Source organism: Varroa jacobsoni, unplaced genomic scaffold (genome assembly GCF_002532875.2).
Source record: "Varroa jacobsoni isolate VJ856 unplaced genomic scaffold, vjacob_1.0 scaffold_1370, whole genome shotgun sequence".
NCBI lineage: Eukaryota > Metazoa > Arthropoda > Arachnida > Mesostigmata > Varroidae > Varroa > Varroa jacobsoni.
Genome location: NW_019214272.1, coordinates 126,848 through 153,878, shown reverse-complemented (window position 1 = coordinate 153,878; position 27,031 = coordinate 126,848). Strand labels below are relative to the sequence as shown.

General features: G+C 39.7%; 1 protein-coding gene and 1 long non-coding RNA gene across 5 annotated transcripts in view; one reads left to right on the top strand and one right to left on the bottom strand.

Moving 5' to 3' along the window:
- LOC111269266 (transmembrane ascorbate-dependent reductase CYB561) overlaps nt 1–27,031 on the bottom strand; it is a 44,544-nt gene that overhangs the window by 10,559 nt on the left and 6,954 nt on the right. Inside the window, exon 1 of one of the 4 annotated variants that reach the window (XM_022848733.2) lies at nt 4,455–4,845. The exons of the other annotated variants lie outside the window; for them this stretch is intronic. Coding sequence (XP_022704468.1) covers nt 4,455–4,471 — 17 coding nt within the window. The 5' untranslated portion in view covers nt 4,472–4,845. Of the gene's footprint in view, nt 1–4,454; nt 4,846–27,031 lie in introns of those variants that run through there. 4 annotated transcript variants of the gene reach the window in all.
- LOC147752273 (uncharacterized) lies at nt 485–25,823 on the top strand. Its single transcript, XR_015314525.1, has 2 exons — nt 485–604; nt 25,527–25,823. It is a non-coding gene; the product is annotated as an uncharacterized LOC147752273 (long non-coding RNA).

Below are 27,031 nucleotides of genomic sequence, written 5' to 3'. Positions count from 1 at the left end.
CGTTAAACAACTGTACCAGTTATTTGTTTATCTCAACATTTCAGACAAGGATGATGATTGTCCATACGGTTACCTTTTAGCGGTCGTATGAATGTCATCACATTTTGCACGAGGAGCATAAAATGTACGCCACACAAATATACACAATGAAATGGCGTCACCAGATGCATATCCTGTATAGCCGATAACATTTGTTTGCTAAATTCTAACAGCATACAATACGCTGCTTTGTTTACTATATTTGTTATAATAAATCTAATTATTGCTCATTCATTATGTGTAATTAGTAACTACGAAACGCACGTGGCAGGAGCCCAAGTCAGTACCCTTAAACTATTGCATTGTGTGTCGTTGACTGGAACAGATCCCATTGACAGGCAAGCACTTCGCTTGTGCCTACAAAATCTAACCATTTGTTATTATTCAAGTAGAATTTTACACGGCATTTTCATTTAGAAATGCTACTTTTGTCTCACAGAAATACCTGAAGCGTGCGAGATCTGTCGTATGAGCGCGTACAGCAGTTGGGTCCGCGAAGAGGTACCTGCCTGCACTTTCACACATCTGACTCGTCTATCTGCGTATTAGGGCGCTGTTTCGTAAGGTAAAATATTGTTATTCTGTTAAATTTTACGTAATCTTCGTACAAGACAGTGCATAACTGGCGTCACAAGCTGACAATCGCTTTAATCATTTATCTCAGCACTGTACATCGTCGATTGCCTACACTCAGAATCAGAGCGAAAAATATAAACGTATTTTGCAAGGTGTATGACCCAAAAAGGGTTCCACTAAAAACGACGTGTTATACAGTCGAGCTAGGTCATCGTCACTTCCGGCTGGTAACGTGAGGTGAGCGTCTATTCAGGCGAACCACAATACCTCACTCCGGAGCCTTTACACAACAGGCTGGGCTGCTACTAAGGCTCAGTCCTCAGCGTCTATCAATAAGCAAATAGGTTCAACTCGGTAATACAGTTTTATAGTATCCAGCTATAGTATAAAACCAGGAGTGCGGTCGCTAGATACATTACTGGGGGTTTTCCTAGCGTCACAGCTGACGAGACAAGAACAAACTGCGTAAAGAGTGACCAATGCGAGTAAGGATTCAATACAGTGACTGGATTCCAGCTCTTTCGTTTTACGTACGCATTTGTTGTATGAACAATACAATTGAATTTTGCCAAACTCGATCGACTCCGCTGGACTCCAACAGACGTACCGTGCTGGGTACAGGCGTTGGCCTATGGTTTTGATTAATATACAGATATGGCTTGGCTTTGTCTTTCATCGAACCCTTGGTTTTTCTATTCTCTCCTTAGGCCGCTTACTCATGTTGTGACCCTCAGTATTCAATATCGTACACGGGAAACTACCCTGTGAGGTTCAGGCCATTTCTTTTAGCGGATATTATAGGTCTGGTCGATGGATTTACACGCGCTGGCGCTTTATCACATATTGAATTGCAGTGATCGTCGCCACCGCTACTACCATTTTGACTTTACTTATTATCTTTTGTGAGCTGTTCTCTCATATTAAAAACGTTGGATACACTTATAGATAACTATCAAGCCAAAGAACGATTGTTGAGGACAATCAAGAGCCATATAATAAGGGGCACTCGGTGATTAGCCTGATAGCATGTCTTAAATACCTATGTTAAGTACCATATTTTCCGCCAACGACGGTCTAAAAGTAATCATCACTTAAGGTAGTCATTGATTATTATTATTATTATTATTATTATTATAGGAAAGCAAACTGTGAAAACTTGGAACAACGAATATGGCATAGGAACAAAAGCTGTTCTTCGAGACTCTTCTCTTGTTATACCTTATATGAAATCCTTGGCAAACTATACTGCCTATTATAGGTCTAGGATAATATTTATCGAATTTAGAAGCCCCGGTGACACTTTGATGATCGTTTTTTTACTCAGTTCAGTCGCGAGAGGTTTGTTGAGAGTATATTCATTTCGGCCTGCCAGTTGATTAAGATCTTTAAGCTAAAATGGACTATGATAGCTATTAACCTATAGGATGATATTCATTTTGATAGGGAATAGATTAAGATGACCCTAGAGGTTAGAGTTTGCGGAACTCTCTATGAATTTATAAGCCTATGGATATATAATAGTGGTCAAAGGTTGTTCGATGAATCGATTAAATGAAGTCCTACTTTACAGATCGGTGAGGCTGTTGTAAAGGGTTGCGCCCACTTAATTCTACACGAACTCATAGCTTGAAGCAGATGTCTGATATCACTTTAGGAAAGTGGCATGCTTATGACTACGATTTCCGATGATTTACATTGAAGCAGACGCCACAGGCACCATATTCATTATTACGGTCGTGCTTAGTTGGCCAAACTGAAGCATACGAGCATGCTGATATGTTCCATTCTTCTTTGTGGTAGGAGCAGATCCGCAAAACAATTATATTTCTTACTAGAACAATCGAGTTTCATAATGACCTCAAACAGTTCCGTTTAGAGTGCGGTGTTTAGGTTCATGCTAAAGAGCGCTGTTATCTAACTTTTGTCTGAGACGATGAAAAATTTTATTCCATAGAAAATATGCAGTTTCGTATTAACAAGGGTCGTTAGTTGAGAGAAGACGCGCCTCAAGGAAAGAATGGTCATCTCTTTTGTAAGTAACCGTATTTGCCCTTCATGTAGTAATTCGAGGTTATGTGAAAACGTCAACGTTAAGCCACCAAATGATAGTAACAGCTCATAATCTTAAGAGTGCCCGGCTTGGCTCTTGCAAAGGGAAAGCCTCAGCGGTTTCCTTTAGTCCCAGATATTTATACCCTAATTAGACACGCGGCGAATATCGAACGACGTGTCATATGGCCGACGGCACAGAAACACTAAGTGAGCATGCCGTATCAAACACAGACGCTGTCAATAACGACAATTAATTAACATTATGTAATAACTGGAGAAGCTTAAACGTAATCACCTGGGATTCCTTCCATGTCCAAAAAGACCCGAAAGAACTCTCACCTTTGCTATAAGCACACGCATAATACCAAATTAATATTCTATGTCTAAGGAAAAAAAAACTGCCGTATTACCTGAGGGGCATTTCACTGCCATTCACCAAAAAAACACCAAGATTGCGCCCCAATGCATAGATAGACTTGAACGATTTCCGTGAGCAGAATCAATTAATAAATATAAGAACAGTCCGTTTGTGTCAAATGGCGGCACCGCCGTAGCACTGTGGTTGTCACTTTCAGTTTAGTAGAAATCGAATAATAATAATAATGTACCATTTGTATGGAAACATTGACAAATTTAGGCTCCGTAAGTTCTTTGGCAAATGTTTCTGTCACATCTGTCGTCGAAAACCTCATCATGCCCCATATCCGAATCAGTGTGTCTACTTGAGATATGATCAAGATCGTGCAGTGATAATGTCTATATATTATATCGAAAGAAAATTAACGCAGTTGAATAATGGCTATATTGCAACCGCAGAGGTATTCTACTTCAGTAGACGTCAACGACTAGCGGAAATATATACACCCAGCCGATAGATTGCCTATTAAATCTTATTATCATACAGTACTTGTGATATATGTACCTATCATGTCGACGACGATGTTGTAGTATGTCTCGGTGTCTTGGCTTCAAATATTGCGTCATATCAATTGCCAATAAGTTGGAACGGCATCATTTGATAAATGTCAATTCAATTCGGGCCTGCGACGCTGCCGAACAATTTTGTAATCTGTTTGTGAAATATGTCGGGGGTGCCTTGCTATAATTTTTGCTCATATCATATTTGGGATATATTTGCGTAGGATAGGATACATCACCCGCATAGGTTACGTAGCAGAAGAACAGCATATATTAGGAAAAGTTTCTCTGGAAGCTTTATAATACCATAACCAGCTAAACAAGCGAGTCGCGTACAGTGGTCGGGTTACATTACTAAACTGATTCGACCAGAAAGGTCGACTGATGTTCTACATTCTCAAGAACGCGCGAACTGCTTATAAATCCATTGAAAAACTGAAGCGTTATCTGAGTTTCACGTTACTGGATCTGGAGTAGATGTGCTTGTTAATTGTAATTCTCATATAATACTTGAACTGAAAAGAAGGCTAAATAACCAGTTAATTTCGAAGTTATTCTAGCTTATTATTTTTTATTTCGCCACCATAAATTGAACAAGCTATCTAAAAATGTGGTCTGTGCTAATCAGCTTTTGTATAGTACAAGCGTATTACTTAGAAATTGAAAGCCTATTTGTCTCAGGAAACGGGCTTGCTTGTCGTATGGGGTTCTGGTTAGGCGTCCAGAACTAAAAAAATATTTTTAATTCGTCTGCTTTCTAGACAGAAATATCAACATGCTATTCAAGTATCTCAGCTGTAAGAAAGTTACACTAACATACGTTGCCAAGCAATCAAAGCCATACCAAATCTACTTCTAGTATTACCCACCAAGGTTCAGTCACCATTCATGGCATCGTGGCACGTAGGGTTCGATGAATGTTCTTGACCACCTGCTTTTCTATGTGGCGGTTGATTTGAACGGCTCGGAAATTGTTGGCACTCACGAAGCCTCAATCGAAAATCTTTAAATGTGTCCACAGCGTTTGATTTTAAGGCATTCATGGCATCGATCATGAATTATACCGACATCGTACCGGAATACGACAGTGTTGCACAGCAAACGAAACTAAAAATACCGCGATCTCCACCATTGTCCACTTCAATAGTCTATTTTATCATAGATTTTATCGCGTATCAAACACCTCTTTAGTTCGACGTGAGTTATTTTCCTTGTCGTTTAGCAAGTCAGAGTTCCTCGCCACCTTGAAAAGCACAAGCGACTGAGTAAAGCATATCAGTAGATCTTATTTGTATGTTGCATTCAGTTATCGACCGAACAGAGCTGCTCCAGGCGTGTATGGGTGAGGGACGAAACGCCGTAGGGACACGACAGAACGGGTCGTTGGGGGCTAAAACAGCGCTTCACAACTAAGATTAGATACGGGATCACCCTAGAAGCAGATCGAAGATATGTTTTGGTTGACCGAATAGCTCGTAGGAGTCCGATATTGGAGTTGGTCTATGTGAGCGTCTCGTTACGCCATCAGTTTTAGCCTTTTGAATTAAGTGATGAAATTTAGTTACGAGTAATCATAAATAGGTAGACATAGTTAATAAGCATTTGATAAAAAATTATTAACAATAGATACCTAGTACACAATATAAACGTATGTAAGATGTGTAGATTGTAGTCGTCACTTTCATTTACAAAGCGCAACAAAGGCATACTTGTAATTTTATAAATTATCATTAGTACAACGGGCATACATAGAAGAAACTTGGAGACCACACCTTATTTTTACCCCACTTCCACGATAGTTGGTGTCGATGATGAATGATTAAACTAAACCGTCTCTTGACTGTTTGTTATGTTTGTCAGCCTATAGTGCGATACAGAATCCTCACTTTTACTCTTACAAGCGCAGTAGACCAGAAGCCACGAAGCCCTATACTGGACTATCAACCAGTAGCCAACAGAACATCAAATAATACACCTTGAAACTTTTTATTTTAAGCTGAATTTTAAAGCAGCAAACTGATCTAAATTGCAGACTTCTCATTGAAACGATACGGTCCTCTAAAATATTATTGCCTGCATATTCTTAACAAATATCATCCAAGCTTTTTTGTGGCACGATATTTCATTTAAGCAAACTTAAAGAAGCTTCGAACTTCATTTCGAATCTAAAGGAACGGCACCGTATTTTACATGAAGAACATGAGTCGTATTTTAAACTAAAGATGTAGTCTATAAATTTATACCGATATCAGGCAAAGAAAAAAACGGTCGTAGCAATAATTGTCCTGTGCCGTTGATAACACCACCGAAGTAGTAATCAGACAGGACGAGCCGTGCATGTCGTCACTGAATTGAATGAGGTTGGCTTTATCCGATAAAATGTTCATGTGTACCATGTCTTTGTGTAAATTGACTTTATATTCTATATGGATGTTAAATGCAGATCCTGGTTCAGCAACATCAACATCCTGGATTACATTCGGGCGCAAGTCTGACAATTGCCAGCGGCTGTTGCCTCCATCCTATTTTCCTCGTATTGAATCCTTCCCTATTTTCGTTGTATTAAATGTCCAAATAGAAGCACAAACGAACCTTTGTTGTCTTCGTCATCGTGAACGCAACCGCAGTCATTTACGAACGGTAGAGGGGTTGTATCGGCTGGGGCGACTTGCCGGGTTACTGAAAGTTGCTTCCCTATTGGCGACTACTTATCGCTAACTAACTCGCTTTGCACTTACTAATACGCGCACATGATGGTAGTACTGGAGAACACGATCGACTACCCAGGTAACGGGTTGGGCATGGTTGGAGGGAACGTAACCCGACGCTAATCATAAAATTGCGCTAATACTGATAGCAGTAGTCATCGACCGAAAAACAGCAGATCACTATTTGTTTAGTGCTTCTGAATATGCAATTATTAGGTATTACATTTTGTAAATACTTACAACCACTGGGTCTGTGCATTCGTATGCAGATAAATTAGACCACGGGTCGGGGTACAACGAATTGGGGGTTATACTAAATCTAATGGCTTAGACACGGTCAAGTCATTATTATTGAGTCACCAATTGACACAATACAGGCCTAGTAAATAGTTACAACAGATGCATGTATTGTATTGTTAGTTTTCAGGGTACCCATCATGTGCTGCAGCACATGCAGAGAGACCTATAACATAGAGCCAGCCTGAAAGCGAGAACTCAATTAAGCCGAGTGAGCGAAAAAGCCGTTTAAACAATGCAGCTTTATGACGAAAAATTATCTAATAGATGCAGAACTCTTCTGTGTCATAAACATTTATACTCCACTGCAAGTCTATTTAAATCAAGCCATAATTATACATAAACATCAAATATGTAAAAATCTCCGAACTCCCTGCTAAGGAAACGCCATGAATGTTTAGCATACGATGTTGTTGTTTTATAAATTCACGAATGTATCATAGTCATATCGCTAAATGAAGATGTGAATCTGTCGTCAAGATTAGAGTCGCAAAGAATTGATGTTATTAAAGGAACATTCTACTATTGCTGGGTAAATCGATGCGTTCCATCTCGAGTACTTCCAAAATTCCAGCTCAGGTCCGCCGACGCGCATGTAAAAATCGTGTATGTGTCAACCTTAGTGCTTCTTTCATTCTCTTGTAACGCTTACATATGGTTCCACCGAATCGATCACCCCTATTTTACATTCGGCAATACGCTCGTCTGAGCGGCCGTAGGTACAATGTCCATATTCCGGCTCGCCTAGTTTCCCTAACCTACCTGCGTTAGTGCCCATGGCGCCACAGTGGATCAGGCCTTGAATATCGGTGTGGGGAGTGTTCAGCTCTAGCAAACAACATGCATAGTCTCAATAATTACTAGGCATAGGAAACGTGAGAAAGTTGCAAATAGTTCTCTGTATTACACAACGGTACGGTATCATTTGGCTGTGCACAATTTATTTACTTGTCGATAGAAAGGAATTTCTCTTTCCAGTGGGGAAACCTGGATGTAGCAAATTAGCATGAAGACCATTTACAAATAATTGACCCGCATTTGCTTAATAGACGCTGTCCCATGTGGTTAACGGTGGCCGGGGCCAAGGTCGGCTGGCCCAACGTTATGTTTAAACTTGCGCAATCACTATCCTAAAACTAATTTCACGCTTTTTGCAAATGAATCACATTTCAACGTAGATATAGCAGCGACATCAGACTTATTATAGGCGAGTCCGGCTCCTGTACTCCATGTTAGCTTCATAGACCCATCTATAGACAAGTAAATATGTACAGCACGTCCTCTGATGCCTCAACGCGTCGCGTTTGATTCCTTATCAAAAAGCGATATGGACACAGTAAACCCTAACTTCTGCGATTAGCCAATTGGAATTGTCGTGAGAAAGTGATTATTGATCTCTTTCTTTTTTCCTGTTTAGTCTGCCCGAAAATAACATAACGGATTGTTAGGTTTGCATCACCCTGTAATCAGTCAGTGGTCGATACCTTATACGAAAAGCCCATGGTACGAGGACGTTAAATGGAAGGTATCAACGAAACTGCCACCTGGCACCTTCGTAGTTACTTAATTCCGCGTTTTGATACTCTCCGCTCTACGACTATTTAACGTTACGCGTAAAAGTGCCAACTTTTTCTAGTAGTAGTAGTAGCGGCGACAGTATCTGTAATACTCCGGCAGCAGAAAGCAAACGCTGTTTACACATGAGCACGGCGCATACACATTGATCCTGATCGTAGCTGTTTTTGTGGTCGCAATAACAGCTCCGTTGTCTATTAGCTGGATCAGGAACAACAGCCCTTGAACGAACAACGATAATAGTCTATCTAGCGATCGTTATTACTACCTGCGAGCGGCCGTTTTAGGCGAGCAATATTGCTTGATGGAGCTGGTCCAAAATGTCACAAGAAGGAAGCGAATTGAGGAATCACTGCTCGCCTAGATTCATATATCGACAAAGTGACCTACGCAAAGGCTTAACACGGCTATTCTGGATGTTTGCAGAGCAACAGCTTTCACAAACGACTCCGTTAGGGTAGAATAACCGATTATCCTTGCTTAAATGGGTGTTATAAAAATGCGGGATCGGTAAAACAGGCTGTGAATCATCTCATGGCTTCGCAGTCGATTAACTCGTAAGATATTTTTGGGCTTCGATGAAACAGACATATTGTTTCGATACTATCAAAGACAGTTATCTACATCTATAAATGTTATCTTTATGCTAACTTCATAAAGACGCTTTTTGCTGCATTTTCCATAAAGTTTAAAAGCATACCAAAAGAGCAAGTCTGTACTAGAAAGGCTAATTTTAAGGGTACAGCTAGATACTGTTGAGTTAGAATAATTTTAAGGTATACAAGGCGTCCTTTTTAATTTAAAGGAAAGGAAAGATGTTCCTCATAATTGTTATTGTCGTGTGACACCGACGGCTAAGGCCAATGAAAAGTGTATTACCTGACTGATTTATAATGTCTGCCTGTCGGTACCACGCTGATTAGGGAAGCCTCAACGGTGACGACGGCCGTCAATACAATGACTACATTGCTACCCTACGGGTATGGTTCATAGGATGCCGCCTACGCGTGGAGCTTGGCCAAATGACAGCCGAACACGTTAATTGAACTAAGTTAAAGTCTTATTATTAAACGTTTGACGTACTCTGGCCAAAGGCAAAGATCTGTCCATTTAAATAGGTGAACGGAGAACCATCAGTGATATCCAATCGAAATTTTGAAACTGCTCCTATGTTTTGTTGACGCCAAAAGCTACCTTAGTTAATGAAGAAACTCAAGAACAGTCATTGTAACTAATATAAACTTGTGTTTGTCTATAGTACGCTTGCCTTAGATCAAAATGCCTAGGCCCTCCATATTATGTAACATTTGACGTTGTATCTTGTCAACATCTGAATACGTTCAGTATATTTTTAAAGTCAGTACGCGTACTTCGTCCGCTACAGACAGGTGATGTTGTTCGCTAGCCAAAGCCTCAGGGTTAGGTTACTCCAGTAGACAAGATTCAGGCTTTTCTTTTGAATAATAACAACAATAAACATAAATGATATGTTCTTCATCAAACAGGACATAACGAGGCCATCTACAAGATGAAACAGTACTTCTCGTGTGATTTGAACACACTATAAAAGTAAAAAAAAAATCATTCTACCTTTTTGCTTCTGGTAATGCACCGTTGAATAATTATAGCTATTATAGCAAAATGGGTACGAGACCGGCCTTATTACGGCATCGAAGGCCACGTACTGATTACTTGTAATTGCCCCTGCAATGATAGTAATGTTCCTGCCGGTTAACCGTAGGGACACCAAAATGGCTTAGCTTTCAATTTGCAAACAGGTACACCTTTATTCTCTAGTAAAAATCGCAGTAGTAGAAGAAGCGGTGAATAGAGTCAGAATCCCCTGCTTCCTGCTCGGTCTTTTGATATTGTTCATACTGAACTCTCACCGTGACAGGTCCTTGAAGCAATGTATGGCGTAGGGACAATTTACAAAAAAAAAACGTACTTCCACCTCTTAAGACGAAATTTACTTACCACTCCGAAATGCCCATTGCTGCTTCCTAAGCAAAGATGAAGATGGACGACGCGGATCTATTCGAATAAATCACACTTGGCAAAATCCCTATCTACACTACGAAGAAAGAAAACGCCGTGACTTCGTGAGTGATACACTATAGGCATCTTGTTGTGTTATTTTCATTAGCGATATAACTGCGAGCCAGCATCAAACTTGGACAGACATAAGCCTATCATAAAGATCTACGAAACACGACCCACAGTGAAACATGTTAAAAAGCATTGGTATATACTATTTTTAGAATGCTTGCAGTGACAATTGACGTTTTGGTCTTTATTACATCGTAAATGGCTAGCGACTGCCATAATCAGAATCGTTTAACTAAACGCCCAAGCTGCTAAAAGCCAATAGATTTTACCATCGCAGTTACTAATAAGTTGTACAAACGTTTCTTTGATCAACATAAGAACGACAAAAGGCGTACCTTTTTTGCTTTTAATGCCGAAATCTGTAGTGATCAGATCACATCCATGACAAGATAGAGTTTTACGAGTGTATTGGCTAGATGTGGATTTACTAATGCGCGTCTACTGTAAGGACGTCTCGTGCGCTGCCGAGAAACCTCAGACCATTAGTATGACGTATGGTAATCCACATTGATGGGAATGTATTACATCAGATAGATTTTCTAAAGACCCTATTCATTTCCTCAGTGGTACACTAACTGCATTCCCAGGCAATATTACCGTTATCGGGTTTTGGTGATAGCCTGTGGGGTTCATGTGGTCATGAACACCGTGAGCCATTCGACTCGCCTATCAATACCGCAGTGCCTCTGTGGGCACAAATGCACAGAAAATATTCATCCAAATCAATAGGCTAGCACGTTTTCTTTTGATTTAATTATATTGTAACGTTGCTTTAAGTTACCATCATTTACACCAATAGCATTGTATCCCAATAGCATCCTCACTGAGAACAGTGATCTGTACTTACACTCTGTTTACGAGAGAGCGCCATACGCGTCATGTTAGATATCCTACTTCAAGCGAACAGATATCCTGCGCGTGCTTGATACCTGAATGTTTTTGTGTAGCTCGTTCCGAACCGAGTTATTTATGTTGCCAGACTTTTGAATCCCTCACGGCACTCGCACGAAGTTCGCCAGGTAAATGCCAGTTTGTCGAAAAATTTGTAGCCTCCCCGGATTTGTCGTACACAGGGTCATCTTCTAGGCCTTATCTACTTATGCTGTTTAGACCTGTCAGCTTTTAATTGTTCCAATTCAAATTCGGCGTTTAATCGGTCGGTAAGCCCCCGCGGTACTTTCTTTCAACGTTTTTAAGATAAGGGAATGCTTCTACAAGATCCGTTTAAAATACTACTCTGTTTAGAAGACTTAATTTTTCGTGTTCGTGCATTCATTCTCGAAGCAACTCAGAGCTATTACCGTTGAATCCATATCGAGACATCAATATACTTGTAGAAATCGCGCAGTTCTCAGTAATGCACTTTACAGCAGACAAATAACTTCTGTCAGAATTTCGCTTCGTTTCGTTTTAAACTCCCGCGGCTCATTTTTGTGCTTTTTATACGCCTAACGTGAGTATTACTCTGTGCCGGCATTTGCAAAACACCAAGACTAGTTCAATCAGCCCAGGTGGTCAGGATGAGCGGCCGTGTTGTGGATATACAGTCGGCGCTGAGGCTAATCGATGGGGGCTATCAAGCTAAGAAATCTATCATTTATCAAAAACAAAAACCCCTGAGTCATATCACACGCAGAGAAAGTTCACAGCGGCACACCGGCTGGATCCCCGTGCTGATGACCAAAGATTAAATAGAGCCGGATCTATACCATTCAAAGGGAAATGCGCCTTTATGCGAAGGGCCATCGACGTGCCAATAGAAGACATCAAGGACAACAGGCATGTCATGTAGACTTTGCTTGCCGCTAGCAATTGGCTTTTGCCAGAACGTGATTCCACTAAAATTATATTAACAATACACTTTCAGGGAACGGTTGAGTTGTAGAACTACAGATCTATGGCATAGCAGTAGTATGTGAAGTCTGAAACCGCTTGTCTTGGAAAGATGGCTTACGATGCGAGCACGGCCTGCAGGTCTCCCTGGTCATTCTCCATTGTCTTTATCTATCTAAAATTACAAATCAATAAATGAGTGATAAACAGTACGTAGTAAATGCTATCATTAGTATTAAATAACGTAAAATCATAACATATTGAATATATATATATATATACATATAATTGAAAAAAAATATATATGACATTTGGCAGACCAGTTTTGTACGGTCGTAGATTCAAACTGGAACATTTGCTTGGCCAGTGATATCACCGTACGGGAATGCTAATGCTACTTCCAGGCCAGGTGGAGTCTCTCTGCATGAAGTTAAACGTGCTAATACCGATAAATGGTTGATTCCTCTATATAGAATTAATTGATATTTATCGTCGGCAAAAAACGAGTATGAAGAAGAAGAACTCTCGTGTAAATTGCCCAACGTAGAAGCCTCACTACACTTAAGCGCGGCCTTTTATATCGTATTACGAATTGTTGCTATAATCCCTAGATGAGATTGAAATACTAAAAAAACAAGCTTATTTTATCATGCATTTTATATTGGTAAATTTTTTTGCCTTAATGACGTGCATTTGGCATATTGGTTGCTTCAATCACGATCAAGTTTAGATGTTCCATATACTCGAACTGGAGAAATTCACGTTTTGCTTCACGATGGAAATGATAAGTTAAAAAACGATTGCTAAAGTGTTGTGTGTGTTGCGTTCGCTTAGTTATAAGCTGGTTTGTTCAAGAAACGCCTGAATATTACATGCCTCGGCGGTCACACATTCATTCATGTACTTCGCACCGGGCTTAAGGGTATCATCTCAGATTTAGCGCTACTAAAGAAAATTTTTTGCACACGAATCTCTCGGTACCGTTCGAGCAATTCAAAATGGAAGGCTATCACTCGAAGACACATCTTGAGCGCCGGTGCGATACGAAAAATCATAAAACAAAAAAGAAGGCTGGACAACAATTGCTCCGAATCAAAACTCTGTTGTTGTTGTTGTTGTTGTTGTTGTTGTCGTCGTCGTTGTCGTCGTCGTTGTCGTCGTCGTCGTCGTCGTCGTCGTCGTCTGTTTATATCGTATTCGATAGATTGAAAGGATCGTTTTGCGATCTTTACCAGCTCCGCCATACTATGAAGATATGTAAATGATTCTATTATTACCACTGCTGCTGCCGCCTCCTTGTTCCATTACCTTCTGTAGAAATTGTAGGGGGCAAGCTTCATATCGCAAACATCGCCGGCCACTGAAGGCAATATTTTTTTTATTCTTACCGAAAACAGCACAATCGAACAATGGCCTTGTCAACTTAGGTTATTTGTAAGAAGAATACTATATCGTTTTGAACACGTTAAATTTGTTGATAGGTGATATGTAAATGTTTCGCGAATAAAATTTCTAAATGCGCTTAGCATCTTCCGACTGGTTGATCCAGTTCGGCCCCAAGAAAAGCTCATCTTCATCCTAAAGGTGGCTCAGCAGACATTTCAGAAAGAGGCTTGTTCTATGCATATACATACACAAGTATGTATTAGATATATAAGGTAATGTGTTACAACAACTTCACTGAATGAACAGGATGGTACCGTGTTTTCCAAAGACTCCAATATCTTCAGAGCTAGCCGACATATTCTTATCTGCCGATTCGGCCATTATGTCAATAAGTTCAAATTTCGCAGCGCAGTAAGTTAAACCAGTTACCTGTTTTAGTGGCGATTTCGCAATTAAATCAATCAAATTATTTTTACCAAGCTGACACACACACACACACACACACACATATATGTGTATACAGTGAATGCTCTTATTAAAAATACAATCAGTAAACGTGCTGCAATGCACTATGCAACATGAGGCATTAATGTCTGCCAAATAAAAATTCAGTATACCCTATCGAACGTGAGAAAGGTTATGTGTTGCAGACTTATAATTACGAGTCGGTTAGCTTTGTTCGCTCCTCTCGAGGTTCTATTGATCACCGCCTTTGTGTTATCCAACAAAATGGACCTCTGCCTTTTTCCTTTCCAAGGTCCAAACAGCTCCAAACAGGCACGGGCAATGAGAAATTTAAGGCACACATCTCTGTTCAACGATGGACGAGGCATAATGCTTAATGCAGTCGAACATTTCGAGTTGCGCCGACAAAAGGTGTTTCCACACAATTTAGGCACACTACGTAGAAAGCCACCGCGGCCATTTTGATTTTGGTTACGAGTTTGGTTAAATGAAACGGCTGAACCGTCCGGTTCCCGCCGTGAATTGCCGGTCTCCTCATCTACGTATATCAAGATGCCTGGGAAAACGTACTGGACATGAAACCGACCGCTTTAAAAGATGACAAGATCGACGGCTTAAAAGGAAGTTTGTTTTTTTTTTACATGTAGATTAATGAAAGCGTAAGGTCTGATCTGAAAAAGTTACTAGTGCTTTTTCTGTGAGATGTGCAAAGGTAGCACACCCAGATTGTTTATGTATTGCGACCTGGGCAGTGTAAGTTGACTGAGTGTATTTCCATCCACTCCGGTAAACATTGCGAATATTGGGATTATCACCGCCCGAGCTTTCGGACTATTACGAAAAAACGCACCATAAATCACTGTTGAAAAAGCGTCAACACAAGGATGACCGCGGAGTCGTCGACACCAAACTCCTGTGATCACCAATTAATGGTATACACTGACATTTTTGTTAAATAAAGCAATGGTCTATTGATATTATTACTCTCACTACCGTAAACGTTCGGGTGCGTGCTGTGAGGTCAGGTCTTGCAGGTGAATATTGGCTGATTGGATTGCATCATTGTTCATATGTCCGCTCCAATGTGGCATCAAGCCATCAGCTACGAGCCACGTAAACTGGACACGGACGAATCCATCTTAAAGTATTGTAACTAGGTGTCAGGTAGTAGAAACAGTAAAAACAAAGACACGTAACAAAAAACTGACGAAGTTTGAAAATTGAATCAGTTTGTTAAATACATCTTTAATTCGTTTACGCAAAATATTTTGTGTTTAGAAATCGTCACGGCGGACGAACAGGCAGAGAAACACTACAGTGTCATAATGCTTGTCGAGCTTTAAAGTTAAAATTCACTTCTTATAAATACTGATTAAGTATGGAATCTAGCAAAAATTCTTTTTGTTATAACCTGAGTGTCCCCGTGCAGTTTTACACATACGGTGCAGGAAAGGTATGTGTACTAATATTTTTGTTATTTTTTCGGGTTCAAACTGTTCAATCTCGCACAGTCCGCACAGGACGTCGGACACGGTATATCTTTAAAAGGTGTTTCGTGTAGCAATCAATTTGTTTTGCTAATAAAAACAGTACCCGCCATTAAAGAACTTGAATAATTTGAGCAGAGCACTAGGCGATGCAAAACAGTACGTCCTGCTAAATTACAGTCTTACGATTGATGCTTCGAGCTGGCATCATCGGGATTGTCAGGGGTTTTTAGAACGTTTTTAGTGAACCCCCATCTTTAAGACGTATCACTTCCAAGCGTTAACTACAACCATAAGCTAATAGCGCGCTTTCCGCCTCCGATTTGACTCATGCGTAAACGACTGTAGATACAATGCCTGTATCAGATCAAAACACGAACAACATTACTAGCTGACCGCTATTTTAACCAGTAATAATTGGAATTATGGCTTCGACTTCGCCGCTCGCCGAACAGAGACATCCAAACAATGAGCTTTATAAAAATGATCCCTTTACAGATTAACAATATATACACACGATAAAGCAAAGACTAACTTTTATGTAATTAAATTGAAATGAATAAATAAAGAACCTGCAATGGAACGAACGCAGCGTTTCAACGTGGTGGGCGACTTGGCCGTGGTTGGGCCTGTAGTTCATAGCCAAATCGTGTAATTCAGAATTCATACTAATCAATCACACAAATATTAGCAAATTATTCGGTGGGCAATCTATAGAAGAGGAATTAAGACGACTAATTTAAAACGTTTATAAATAATCAGAAATGTTTGAATGAATTCAAAAGTCTGAGCCCTTCTAACGCTGAGCTTTGAATGAGGGCGCGATCGAGCATTTATACTTCTATTTCACAAAAGTTCTGGATATTAGGAACCTAAAGGGGAGAAAGCGAACGACACCCATAATACAAGTGTCACTCTCAAGGTAAATTCGATAACTCTTCATTTAGCGGCGGGCAAAGAGAAAATAGTTGTTGATGACGGCATAATTAAAGCCCTTCTAACCGTTTATTGCTTCTGCGTATCGTCATGTGAACGAGTTCTGATGCTTCTGCTGCTGTTCTCCAAGAACAGAGTAATGCCGACTATAATCGTCTGATACCATCATTTGTATTGCTTTATCCTGCGCTCGAGCGCACCTTTGCATATATATGACTAATATGCAGGAAAAAAAGAAACAAAAAAATACCAATGTGGATGAGCTCAAACAGTGATACCTGTGCCCACTGATAGTTAGTTGTATATAACAAGAGAGCTAAATCTGATGGATTTTATGCTTCAAAAAAACATGTCGGAAAGCTGTGTCATGGGATCGGATTGAAATGAATAAACTTTATTTTTAACTAGGCCAATGATTTGAATTGACCTAAATTTGACAGTAAACAAGGTCTTTTGTTTCCATCCCCAAAGCGAAGAGTAAAGTGGCACATAAAGGAAGAAAAACCCTTGTTTTGAACCTGCTTTAGCTGTTAAAGCGACTTTCCAATCTTTGCTTAAACTGACAGGAATCGACTTTCTATAGTTCGCTTATTTTTCTTGTTAATATATAGCGTTGCAGGTCGATTTCGCCAGCTCTCGACTCCCGGCGATTTGTTGACCGCCTGTAGAACTCATCTTATTTATCTAACTAATATATATTAGTTTTGTATACGACTCCAGCGACTGTTGGAAAGCAAACAGTAATCATGAGATGCTGTAACTAGTTTTTTTCTAGCTCGAATCTGAGGGGCGCTCTTAGATAACTCGCTGCAACTACGATTTTTTCCTTATAACAGAAAAATGTAGAGAGTCGCACATATGTTTACATCTCGTCAAGCTAGAAAATCGATATTTTTTATGAACATAACGCTTACATTTTAGAGAAGAACAAATATTCGTTAAATAGATTCTGCCTTAACTCTAAGCTTTATTTTTGTACGCCTAGCAATCAGTAACCTATCAATAAAGCGATTTATATAATCACTTTCGGTGTATTCCTAAATATGTAGAGTAGTTAGTTTATTTCTGAATAATATTTAAGTGCGTCCTTTGATCTGGAGACCTGCCACGCCCGCGTAAAACTTTCGAACCTATATATAAGACAAACGCCTATGCAATTTCCTCACATATATATCGCTACACAAAAATTTTCAAAGCTTGCAATAATGATATTTACTGCGCTGTAAGGCGTCTTGTAATGGTACATTGGCAATTGGTGACATACCTAAATAGTTGACTATAGCGTAAAATGGGTAACATCTTTCACGAGTAAATGGGCATGATAAATAATGTTCCTTTTATCCCATTGAATATATCTGGATTTCTAAGAGAAATAAATGTAGGCACTCCTATCGCCACCTTCGATATGCATTTCAATTACTTGCCATTTTCATATGCGTTTGTTCCCAGCGAACTACATGTTTTTGACTGTTACTTCCGGCACCCCCGTTGATCATTCAGCCACACAGCTGGCCACCAGCACACAAAAAAACACTGCGCCTGAGGCCGGGTTTGAACCCATCGATGTTCATTCATTCACTAATTGTTTGATCTCACAAATCTGATCTATTTCTCGAACGAACTTAGCTGGTTTAATGGTACGCCGTAGCATCACGCACTGCACTCATTTCGAAATAAAGCGTAATCAATACACTAAACGTATTATATTGAACTTTGCTATTCCGCTTGCTACAACGGTTCGTATAAACCGTCTGCGTGAAATCCTTGCTTTTTTTTTTTTTTTTTTTATTACGCCGTCCGATACAGCTTGTAACAGGATTCAGTCCGCAAACAAATGCTGCACCAGAATCAAAACACCTAGGAGGTATTGTAATTTTAATTAGCTATTCGCACGTAAACCTTAAATTGAACACTTTCTTCCCAAGCTTGTTTAAAAAAAGTTAACACGCTCTGAAAGGTTTTACTATTACTCTTGAGGTTGACCGTCCTTAATTGGCTGCAATCATTATCAATGATTATAGAAGATACATTCGGACGAATAATTATGGATCTCTATACATTTGTATTATGTTATTTATGTTTACAATGACGGTAACATCCTCGTTTCAACTGCTGAGAGTGATGGGCACGTTCTTACGCGAACCGGGTTATTTTTCTAACTTTTGAATACTATGCACAAACATATTACAGCACCATGAAGCGTATCGAGATTATCTGGGTTGCCAACTCTGACACGAGTTACATGTCAGATCAAATCTTTGTTGTACGAGTGGTACGCTTAAAAGAAAAAGAATTAAAATAAATACAACAAGATTTTTATTTTATATGCCGTTTTAGCCAGTAACGTAAAAGTTCCGTATTTAAGTATTCTAGCGTAATACATCTACACCACTACGAATCGTATATTACACGTGGTATTAAACACTGAAATTTGCTAAACGTTTTTTTTTTTTTGTTTATTTATAAGTTAAACTTGCTTTTGAAAAACTTCTTCAAAGAAGGGTTATGCAAATATGGATTCTAGTGAGCTTCAGCAGCACTGAAAGATAAGCAGGAATTGAGCTAGATTGATCTTACAGTTCGATGCAATGGTGGTCGCATATTACGTTCAGCGTTTATAATACAATAGCCATCAATATCAACAGCTATTGAGTGGCATAATGGTTTAACGGATGGCAATACATAGGGTAGAGTTTATCCGGGTCTAAAAGTGCGGTTGGGCACCATGGCGTGAAGTGAATTTCGGCTCATTTTTTGTTCAGATATTAATGCAATTATGTTTTACTAGTAATCAACATAATTATATTGCTCATATGGTATAGATATGTGGCAATAGCTATTTTTCTTTTACACTCGTCAGGACATGAAAATACAAACTACTTTGTCCGTTTTCGCCAACGGAGCTCGAAACAAAATTCACACGTGGGTCTTAGCCATGATATGCTAGTTTATCTATAAAGGGTCAAATAAGAATTACCATGCGCCTCTATGCTGTAACTGCAAATATGTATAGGGCATGAATCTTTCACTGTTACCAATAGGCATAGTGAATTAGCGATCAGTTAATAATTTCAGGGGTAAATTTGCTATTTTTTCAATATAGTATGTATATGCACATATGAGGTACATGTAGAGGTAAAAAGCGTAAATTGGTATGTATGTAAAGGCCTTAATGCATCAATTATCTGGTAAGTGAGATATTTTGTTTTTCAAAAAGTAAGGGAACGGCGATATTATCTGTGTGTTTATATATATATGTATGTATGTATAATGTGTTCAGTAAGTCACATATGTATAGATATGAGTAAGTATAAAGCTCGGTAGTGACAATAAGCGGAAAGCTTTTCTAGACTCTACGGCCTTTCATGGCTTAACCACAAACAGGCAAAAGGTTTGGTGCAAGTATTTCTGGCAGGAGAACAAACTTAGCGATTCACGCGCAATGCAAAGTTTTTCCTTGAGAGAATTTTGGATTTACGGACAAGCCTGCCTGGGCCGTAGCTTGATGCGGCTCTGTTTGACGCTACTATATGTCACAGTTGTGTTTTCGGACGCGGTTTTGTATACTGTCTGTTCTATATACAAAGACGAATCTATAATAGATAGATAAAAATAGCGGTTATAGCAACTGACCGATGACGACGGCCGGTCTGAGAACAACAACGACTGGCCAAATGGTGACTGCATCGGCCGTAGCAGAAGCGGGACAACACGTTGGTGGCGAAGGTATGTAGGGGATTCCACCTACCGTTGCTTTAACACTGTCCCGTATAATGATAGTTGTAGTGTTATTGGCTGAATATTGCTATTAGTACTATTTACTGATCCAATGGGAAAATGAGGGTGCGAAGGACTTTCTAGATGCGATAAGCATCAATACTGCTGATGCCGTTTCTACTTGTCTACTTGAGCAAGTCAAAAGGCCAGACAGAAAAAACTTTTTCGTTGTTGAATGGTCAAGCGTTTCTGTTGACGGCTTTTCGACTCCGTTGCATTACCGTTATTGCTAGCACCCCAACAAGCGCTATTATATTGGACACAGGCCAACGTTACCTATTACAATATGCGAGTGCTGACAGGGTTTGATATCTAACAGCGATGGCCTCCGTTGTTGCCTACGACGCCAGGAACGTAATGACGTAGAGGATAGCCACTATCAGGTTTGTTTGTGCGTGTTTGTCTGTCCGTGTATAGGTCTTCTGAGATGGTGGGCGATAATAATATCAATGTTCCGTTTTCACTACAAACCCTCGTGATCCAGATTTCAAAATCTACGTGTGTGATATTATAGTTTACTGTGCTGAACCGACAACTGTTTTTAGAGCTGTTCTTTGGAACTTCAGGCCTTCGGGGCAAATAAACTAAGCAGAAACGCATTTGTCACTTTTTGTATTTTTAGTCACTTTACTAAAGTGCTACGCATACGGTGACTTCAGTTAACTGATCACTGGCTAATTCTAAAGAAATTTAGCGAAACTCGATATTTCACACTTTTTTGTTTGTACAATAAATAACCAGATACCTATTTTTATATTTTCTCAGCAATACAGTATAGGATGGATTAGTCGGTAAAATCACATAAGCTGGATATACATAGCTCATTGACGTTTGGTCACGTTAACTTTTCTGTCTGTTTTTAGACTATTAAGAGCCTAGGTTTGCTAAACTTCATTGTTCATTGTTACAGCACGTGTGCATAACTCTACTATTGCGCTCCATCAGTAGAATGCCCCAAACCGTATGTGCGGTCGACCAACTTGCGGGAAAATAACGCACATAGTGACCTGAATAAGCGGTAGTGTTGTTCTTTTTAACTAAATTACACTAACATTTACGGAAATAACGGAAGCGGAGCACAGCTAGCTTTATTTGGGAAAGTGAGAGAGAAACGTTCGTTTTCTTCGCCTAAGCCCCTTGTGAATAATCTGAGACATCGTTACTCTACGTAGCCTCTGCTATACACTTACGGTTTTCGATCGATTACACGTGTGTCACTAGGAAGCTTTTTGGGCGCACAATATTTTAGCACTCTTCAAGTGTATTTAATTGCCCACGGTACCAATTTACCAATCTAGCGTTTACTTATCGAGTATTTGCAAAATTTTACATGCCTGCTTAAAGAGCAAGCAATAAAGCTTGAAATTTTTCAATAAAAAAAATACTTCCTGGTTATCGTTGCATAAAGGGGTGAACCAAAACAAGCCCGCATCGTATGATATACAAGGGTGTACGCACATAAATTAGAAATAAAAAAATTATTTTCAAGCACACATTGTTATAGCCCGAGTTTTTTTGCATAAGATCAATTAATTCTACTCTTTTATACGGGATGTGTCGAAAGGAAGTCCTGTCAAAAGGAAAACCTGTAGTTATTTCACAGCCAAAGGTGCCTGTCAAACCCCGCTTACAAAGACGACTTTGAACCAAGCATTGGATGCCATTGTAAGTTGCACTTTAGTTGCAGTTCAAAAAAAGAGAATGTTCAAGACCCGGTGCCTTTACACTTCCAAATTCACAAAGAAAGCGTCCAATATTTGATACATCTCTGAAAATAGGACATTTCCAAATTCACAGAAAAAGCGTCCAAGATTTGATACAGCTGTGAAAGTAGGACAATAGGGTAGATTAACCTGGAACGTAAAGTGATCTAAATGTCCTCATTGAATTTAAATAACGTTGTTCCTTTGACAATGCACAAATATTTTCGCAGAATTATATAATGTTGTTACGTTAAACACTTTTTGGAATACCTCCTTAACTCTACGAAATTAATTCCTTTTCTGGGTTCAAAAAGGACCGTACTTGGTGATGGCTGGGTCACGCACTTAGATTTATAATAGGAAAATAAGCAGAGCCTCAAAGTAGAGAATCGCGAAAAAAGCATAGACTGTCGTAGCCGTCAGGCGCCTACCTACGTTTTCTTAATTACAAGTGCAGACAATTTTGCAAGCCAGGCCATTTACTTCGTGCGGCTCCGTATTATTACTTATACCAGTATTTTTCTAGTGCAATTTCCTGTCACAAAGAATCAGGAGAGGCCTTGTTTGGCAATACAACACAAGAATCTTCCATTTGTGCAGATGTTTCTAATAGTCTGCATTGGAAAGGCAGGTAATAAAATTTAAAAATAAATTAAGTAACCATTTTGCTTTTTCCGCAATTATCTTTTACTAAAGAAAAATATTCCAAATCTAGTGTTAAGATAAAACATTGTTACAATAAAAACAACATTTTTACTACTTGTATTGGCAGTACTTGAATGGAACTGGGATAATCCGCAACTTATTATATATATACACACACACACATATTTTTTTAAAGAATATACGGGAACTGCATATTTTAGTGGTTGGTCTTCTTTCTTTGTTTGCCTAAAACTAATTTGATGATGCATTATATACACCTAGAATATCGTGGTTCTGTATAGGCGTCGTCTCCGAGTGTTGGCCTTAATAAAAGGACAATACTTTTAACCTTCAGCACTGAAACTTTTTGAAGTAACAAGTGACTGATAGCCATTTTTTTTAAATGAACGAACTGCGTGTTCCCTGTGCGGTGTTCACAGAAGGAATATTGCTAGGTTTTTTTTGTTAAGTAACTTGTACGAATAAAGAAAGTTACTCGTGCAGATATTCAGCATAGTTTGTTTAACTGTGAATTTACGCTAAATAGACACATTTTTCTTACCGATTCTACTTGCCTTGATTATTCCTGCAGTCAGCACATATATATATATATTGTGTACTTATTCATACCCTTGCGGTTAACTTTATTTGCGATAACAAAAAAAGTTGAGTAAATTTACTCCCCACAACGCTTCGGTTTCAAAGAATGACGTTAGATATTTCTTTCTAACAATCAGTAACAGTCCCTATTTGTAAATCATCCATTGCTACTCGGAAAAACAATTATCAGCAGCTCCCAACGAGACTTTGACCATATTGAAATTTCAAGGCGGTTCGCTCATTCACAACGGACAGCAATGTTCCATAGAAACACACTAACCTCGAAGACAACTTTTTTGTGCATTTGTAAAACGACGTTTTCACTTGTGATTGTAATTCAATGGATGACTCTTGTGCTCGTCGGATCCTACCATTTGCTGAACATTAGCCGTATCTTTTTCTCCAGAAAAATATATCGTACAGTCCCTATATCCCTACGGGTACTCGGTTACAACGAACAATATATGCTATGCTGCTACTGCATGAGAACGAATTTCTACCGTAAAACTACAGTGATCGTATTATACAGTGCAGATGAGCGAACGAGCGGGATAATAAATCCGGTTGTTAAACTCACATAGGGTTTAAGACGAAAGGCAAAATAAGCTTTTGCCAAAGGAGTGATGGCGACGGCGTACAGCCCTGAATTTGTGATGCGTTCACAGCAGCGGACGTAGAACAACAGTAACTCTTGTTAGATTCTATTCTATCTAAACCCTCTGAGTGAAAATAACGCCATCGTTAATGTCAAGCGACGAATATTTCGATACGTTTACCGTGTCTGTAAATAGGACTTTATTGAATCGTGAGATCGCATTGTGCATGATCTTTGTATTTGGATTAGATGTGGGCAATTTTCCATGAACATATATTCTTTCCTGGCTTTTAGTGGTTAGTGTCTTGGCTACTGCAAACTAGTCGACCGTTTGGTTCCGCATTCTGATAAAAGAAGGCTCATTTCATATAATAAAAGTAGGTCTTTAATCACCATCTCAGGACAGTTCAGAACTGTCAGAGCTTCCAGAGCCCTGACTAAATGTATCAGAGGATGTGGCTTCATTCTGCTTGTAAAAGATGGAACGTGCAATGAAATAATTGTGCTTAAGTAGAAAACCATTTGTATCCTACGACTAAGTTACCTTGCTTTACTGGAGGCGCAAGGTGATCAAATTTAGTAGTTCCACAGCTCTGCTCACTTGCAAGGGAGTATACCTTTCAAATTCATGGCTCAATCCAAGAAAGCTTTATCCAGTTTATGACTTCGCGATAATTTTGTTGGTACCATTACATTAGTAGCTAAAATAAAGCCAATATGGGTTTATTATTTGAGTGCACCTCTTATACATTATGCATTATGTTAATTTTCTACTAATTTAGTAAGATTTCCCTCGAAGTAAAATAACAACTTATGGAACACGCTTCTCTGTATTCTTGATTGTCAAGACTGTATAAATGACAACTTCATGTCTCTATGAAAGCCTCAGCTTTAGTGATCATTCAAAGACGATTGGTCCCGCGTTTTGTTCACCAATGTAATTCATTCTAGTACAACAGTCAGCTAAACATATGCGCTATATGATCTGAGGTGATAGAGAAATTCCGGATCTCAATTTACTTCCACAATCGCCTACGATGGCTTTCTTTCTTTCTGTAATCGGTAGTACCTTATCAGCAGCTATTACCATCACCAAAATAACTACACTGCCTGTTCTAAACATGAGCGGGTAGAAGGCAACACGCATCATTTAAGAAGCGCTAGCTTTTACCTACAGGCCGGAACCGTAAATGATCTATTTGGGACATTATCATACTTTCGCTTTATGTGTGCTGACGAAAAATCAGTAGTGAGAGCTTCGCTACCGGATTGGCCGTCTGCCTATCTGTGTTGTATCGGTACCGTGCGGCTGCACGTAACTTTCAGTGTGCAAACTCGCGTGTATGTGTATGGCATCGTGCGTCTATTGGCGCAAGACTCACTCTGACTGGGCAAACTTCAGAATAGCTTCAAATTTGCACAGACGGAAAATTGCTCGACATCTATGAGAGATGAACTCATGCGAAAAGACTTCCTTGGCGGCTTCAGCTACTGCCGTATCGTCCCTTTGTGTTGCTAGTCGCAAACTTGAAGCGTAGCCATCTTGTTTTCGGCTAGCGTTTCCACTTGCACAATCGTCTGTGGTGAACAAGCACAGCTAGCTTGATGTGGCATAATCAATGCACATCCGGCAGCAGTAATTGCACCGGCTGCCGGCTAAGCCAAGAATGGGCGGGTCTCCTATAAAAAGGCAAATATCCGTTTTTGCAGCTTTCTTCACCACCGGCCCTGCACGGGCTTCTGCAAAAATGGTCTCTTAGTCGATACATGGAACAATAGTTTGGTCTGCACAGTTACATAGACACCTTTATTGTATAATTTTCAGGCAGCATGGGTAATTGCTACACAACTCTAACCTCAACCAAAATTTCGTCCAAAAGTTTAATGGAATCGGCGACAACAGCGGTAGTAACAATTCTCCTTCAGTGAATATATTGAAGAGCAGCTTTAATATGCATCGGTGCCAGAGAAGCTATGACGCTCCATTTCGTTGTATCATGATGAGATAGTGTTTTATCACTTCGCAATCGTCAGATCAACCACACTGTGTGGCAGACGGCGAAAGATATAAAGCAATAAATACAGGAACATGTAAACCTACAATGTTACCAGCCATTACGTATATATATAATTTTCATTATACGTACCATATGTCCCCGGATTAAAGGAAGCATGTAACGATACATGTTTTTCAATACAATTGCTAGAAAATAGTTAACTTGTAGTATTCTGGTGCTGGCCAGCTTTATTGAGGTACGATGCATGAGAAAATTCCCCTCTAGACACTCACTAGGCCACGTGTCACAAAATATAGTAACATAGTTTTACGCTTTCAAGCAGATATGTTTGGGCAGTTTCTGCTCTAGGATTAGCTCCGGGACGACTTAGCCCAAATCCCATACGATATATCCCTTTCCATTGAATGAAGAAATGGAAGCTTCTTTTTTCGTTCCTATAATGACGAGTGCTTTCCTGTATCGTAAAGTATTTTAGATATAGAACCGGGATCTTCATGGTTGGTGAGATTCGGGGACCCGCGATGTTTCGACGACTTTGTTTTGTTTTCGCTCTTAGCACCTTTCCGGATGAGCCAATGTGCCCGTTGCTATCATGTCACGAATATGTACACGTACCTTTAGCTAGTCTATTAATGTACCAATATGCACAAATCCTGTCCAGCATGGAAAGCTGGCTGACTGCACTAAATCCGATTTTCTTCTGAACTGCTTCCTTTTGTAGCCGGATAGTACTAGAGAAGGTTCGGCCGTCGTGGAATTAATCTAAGATGCGGCAAATTTTTGGTTAAGTATATCTATGTACCTGTAGCGGCGGTACTGGGTTTCGTTCAATAGAATACGGGTGCTGTCATTTTGCACAAAATGATCCCATTTCAGCAACAGCGTCACCCCACAATAAGCCATCATTCTTCCACCAACAGTTGACGGTCGTTGCAAGCCAGCTACAGGCCCGACAGCGATTGTTTTGGACCAACGCCCAATTTCTGGCCGTTTTGGGGGCTCCCATGTGAGACGGCGGTTGCATTCTCGTCAAGGCCACTAGCGTTACACTTCACGCACCGGTATAGCGATGATTAGTTTTACCGCCGCTGCCGCAATTCAGATTGGTACTTTTCCTAACACCATGCTAATGTAGCACGCTGTAGGCACGGTTGGGTGTGTATAAAAATGGGTATACGTCGTACGTTATACCAGTACAGTATATCACTGTATCGAAATGTTGTGTGATTATTATTAACGCTAGAATTGGCTGCTGTAGATATCGGATAATTGGGTTTTTATTTTGTGTAACTTGGCGAGTACGTAACGGTTA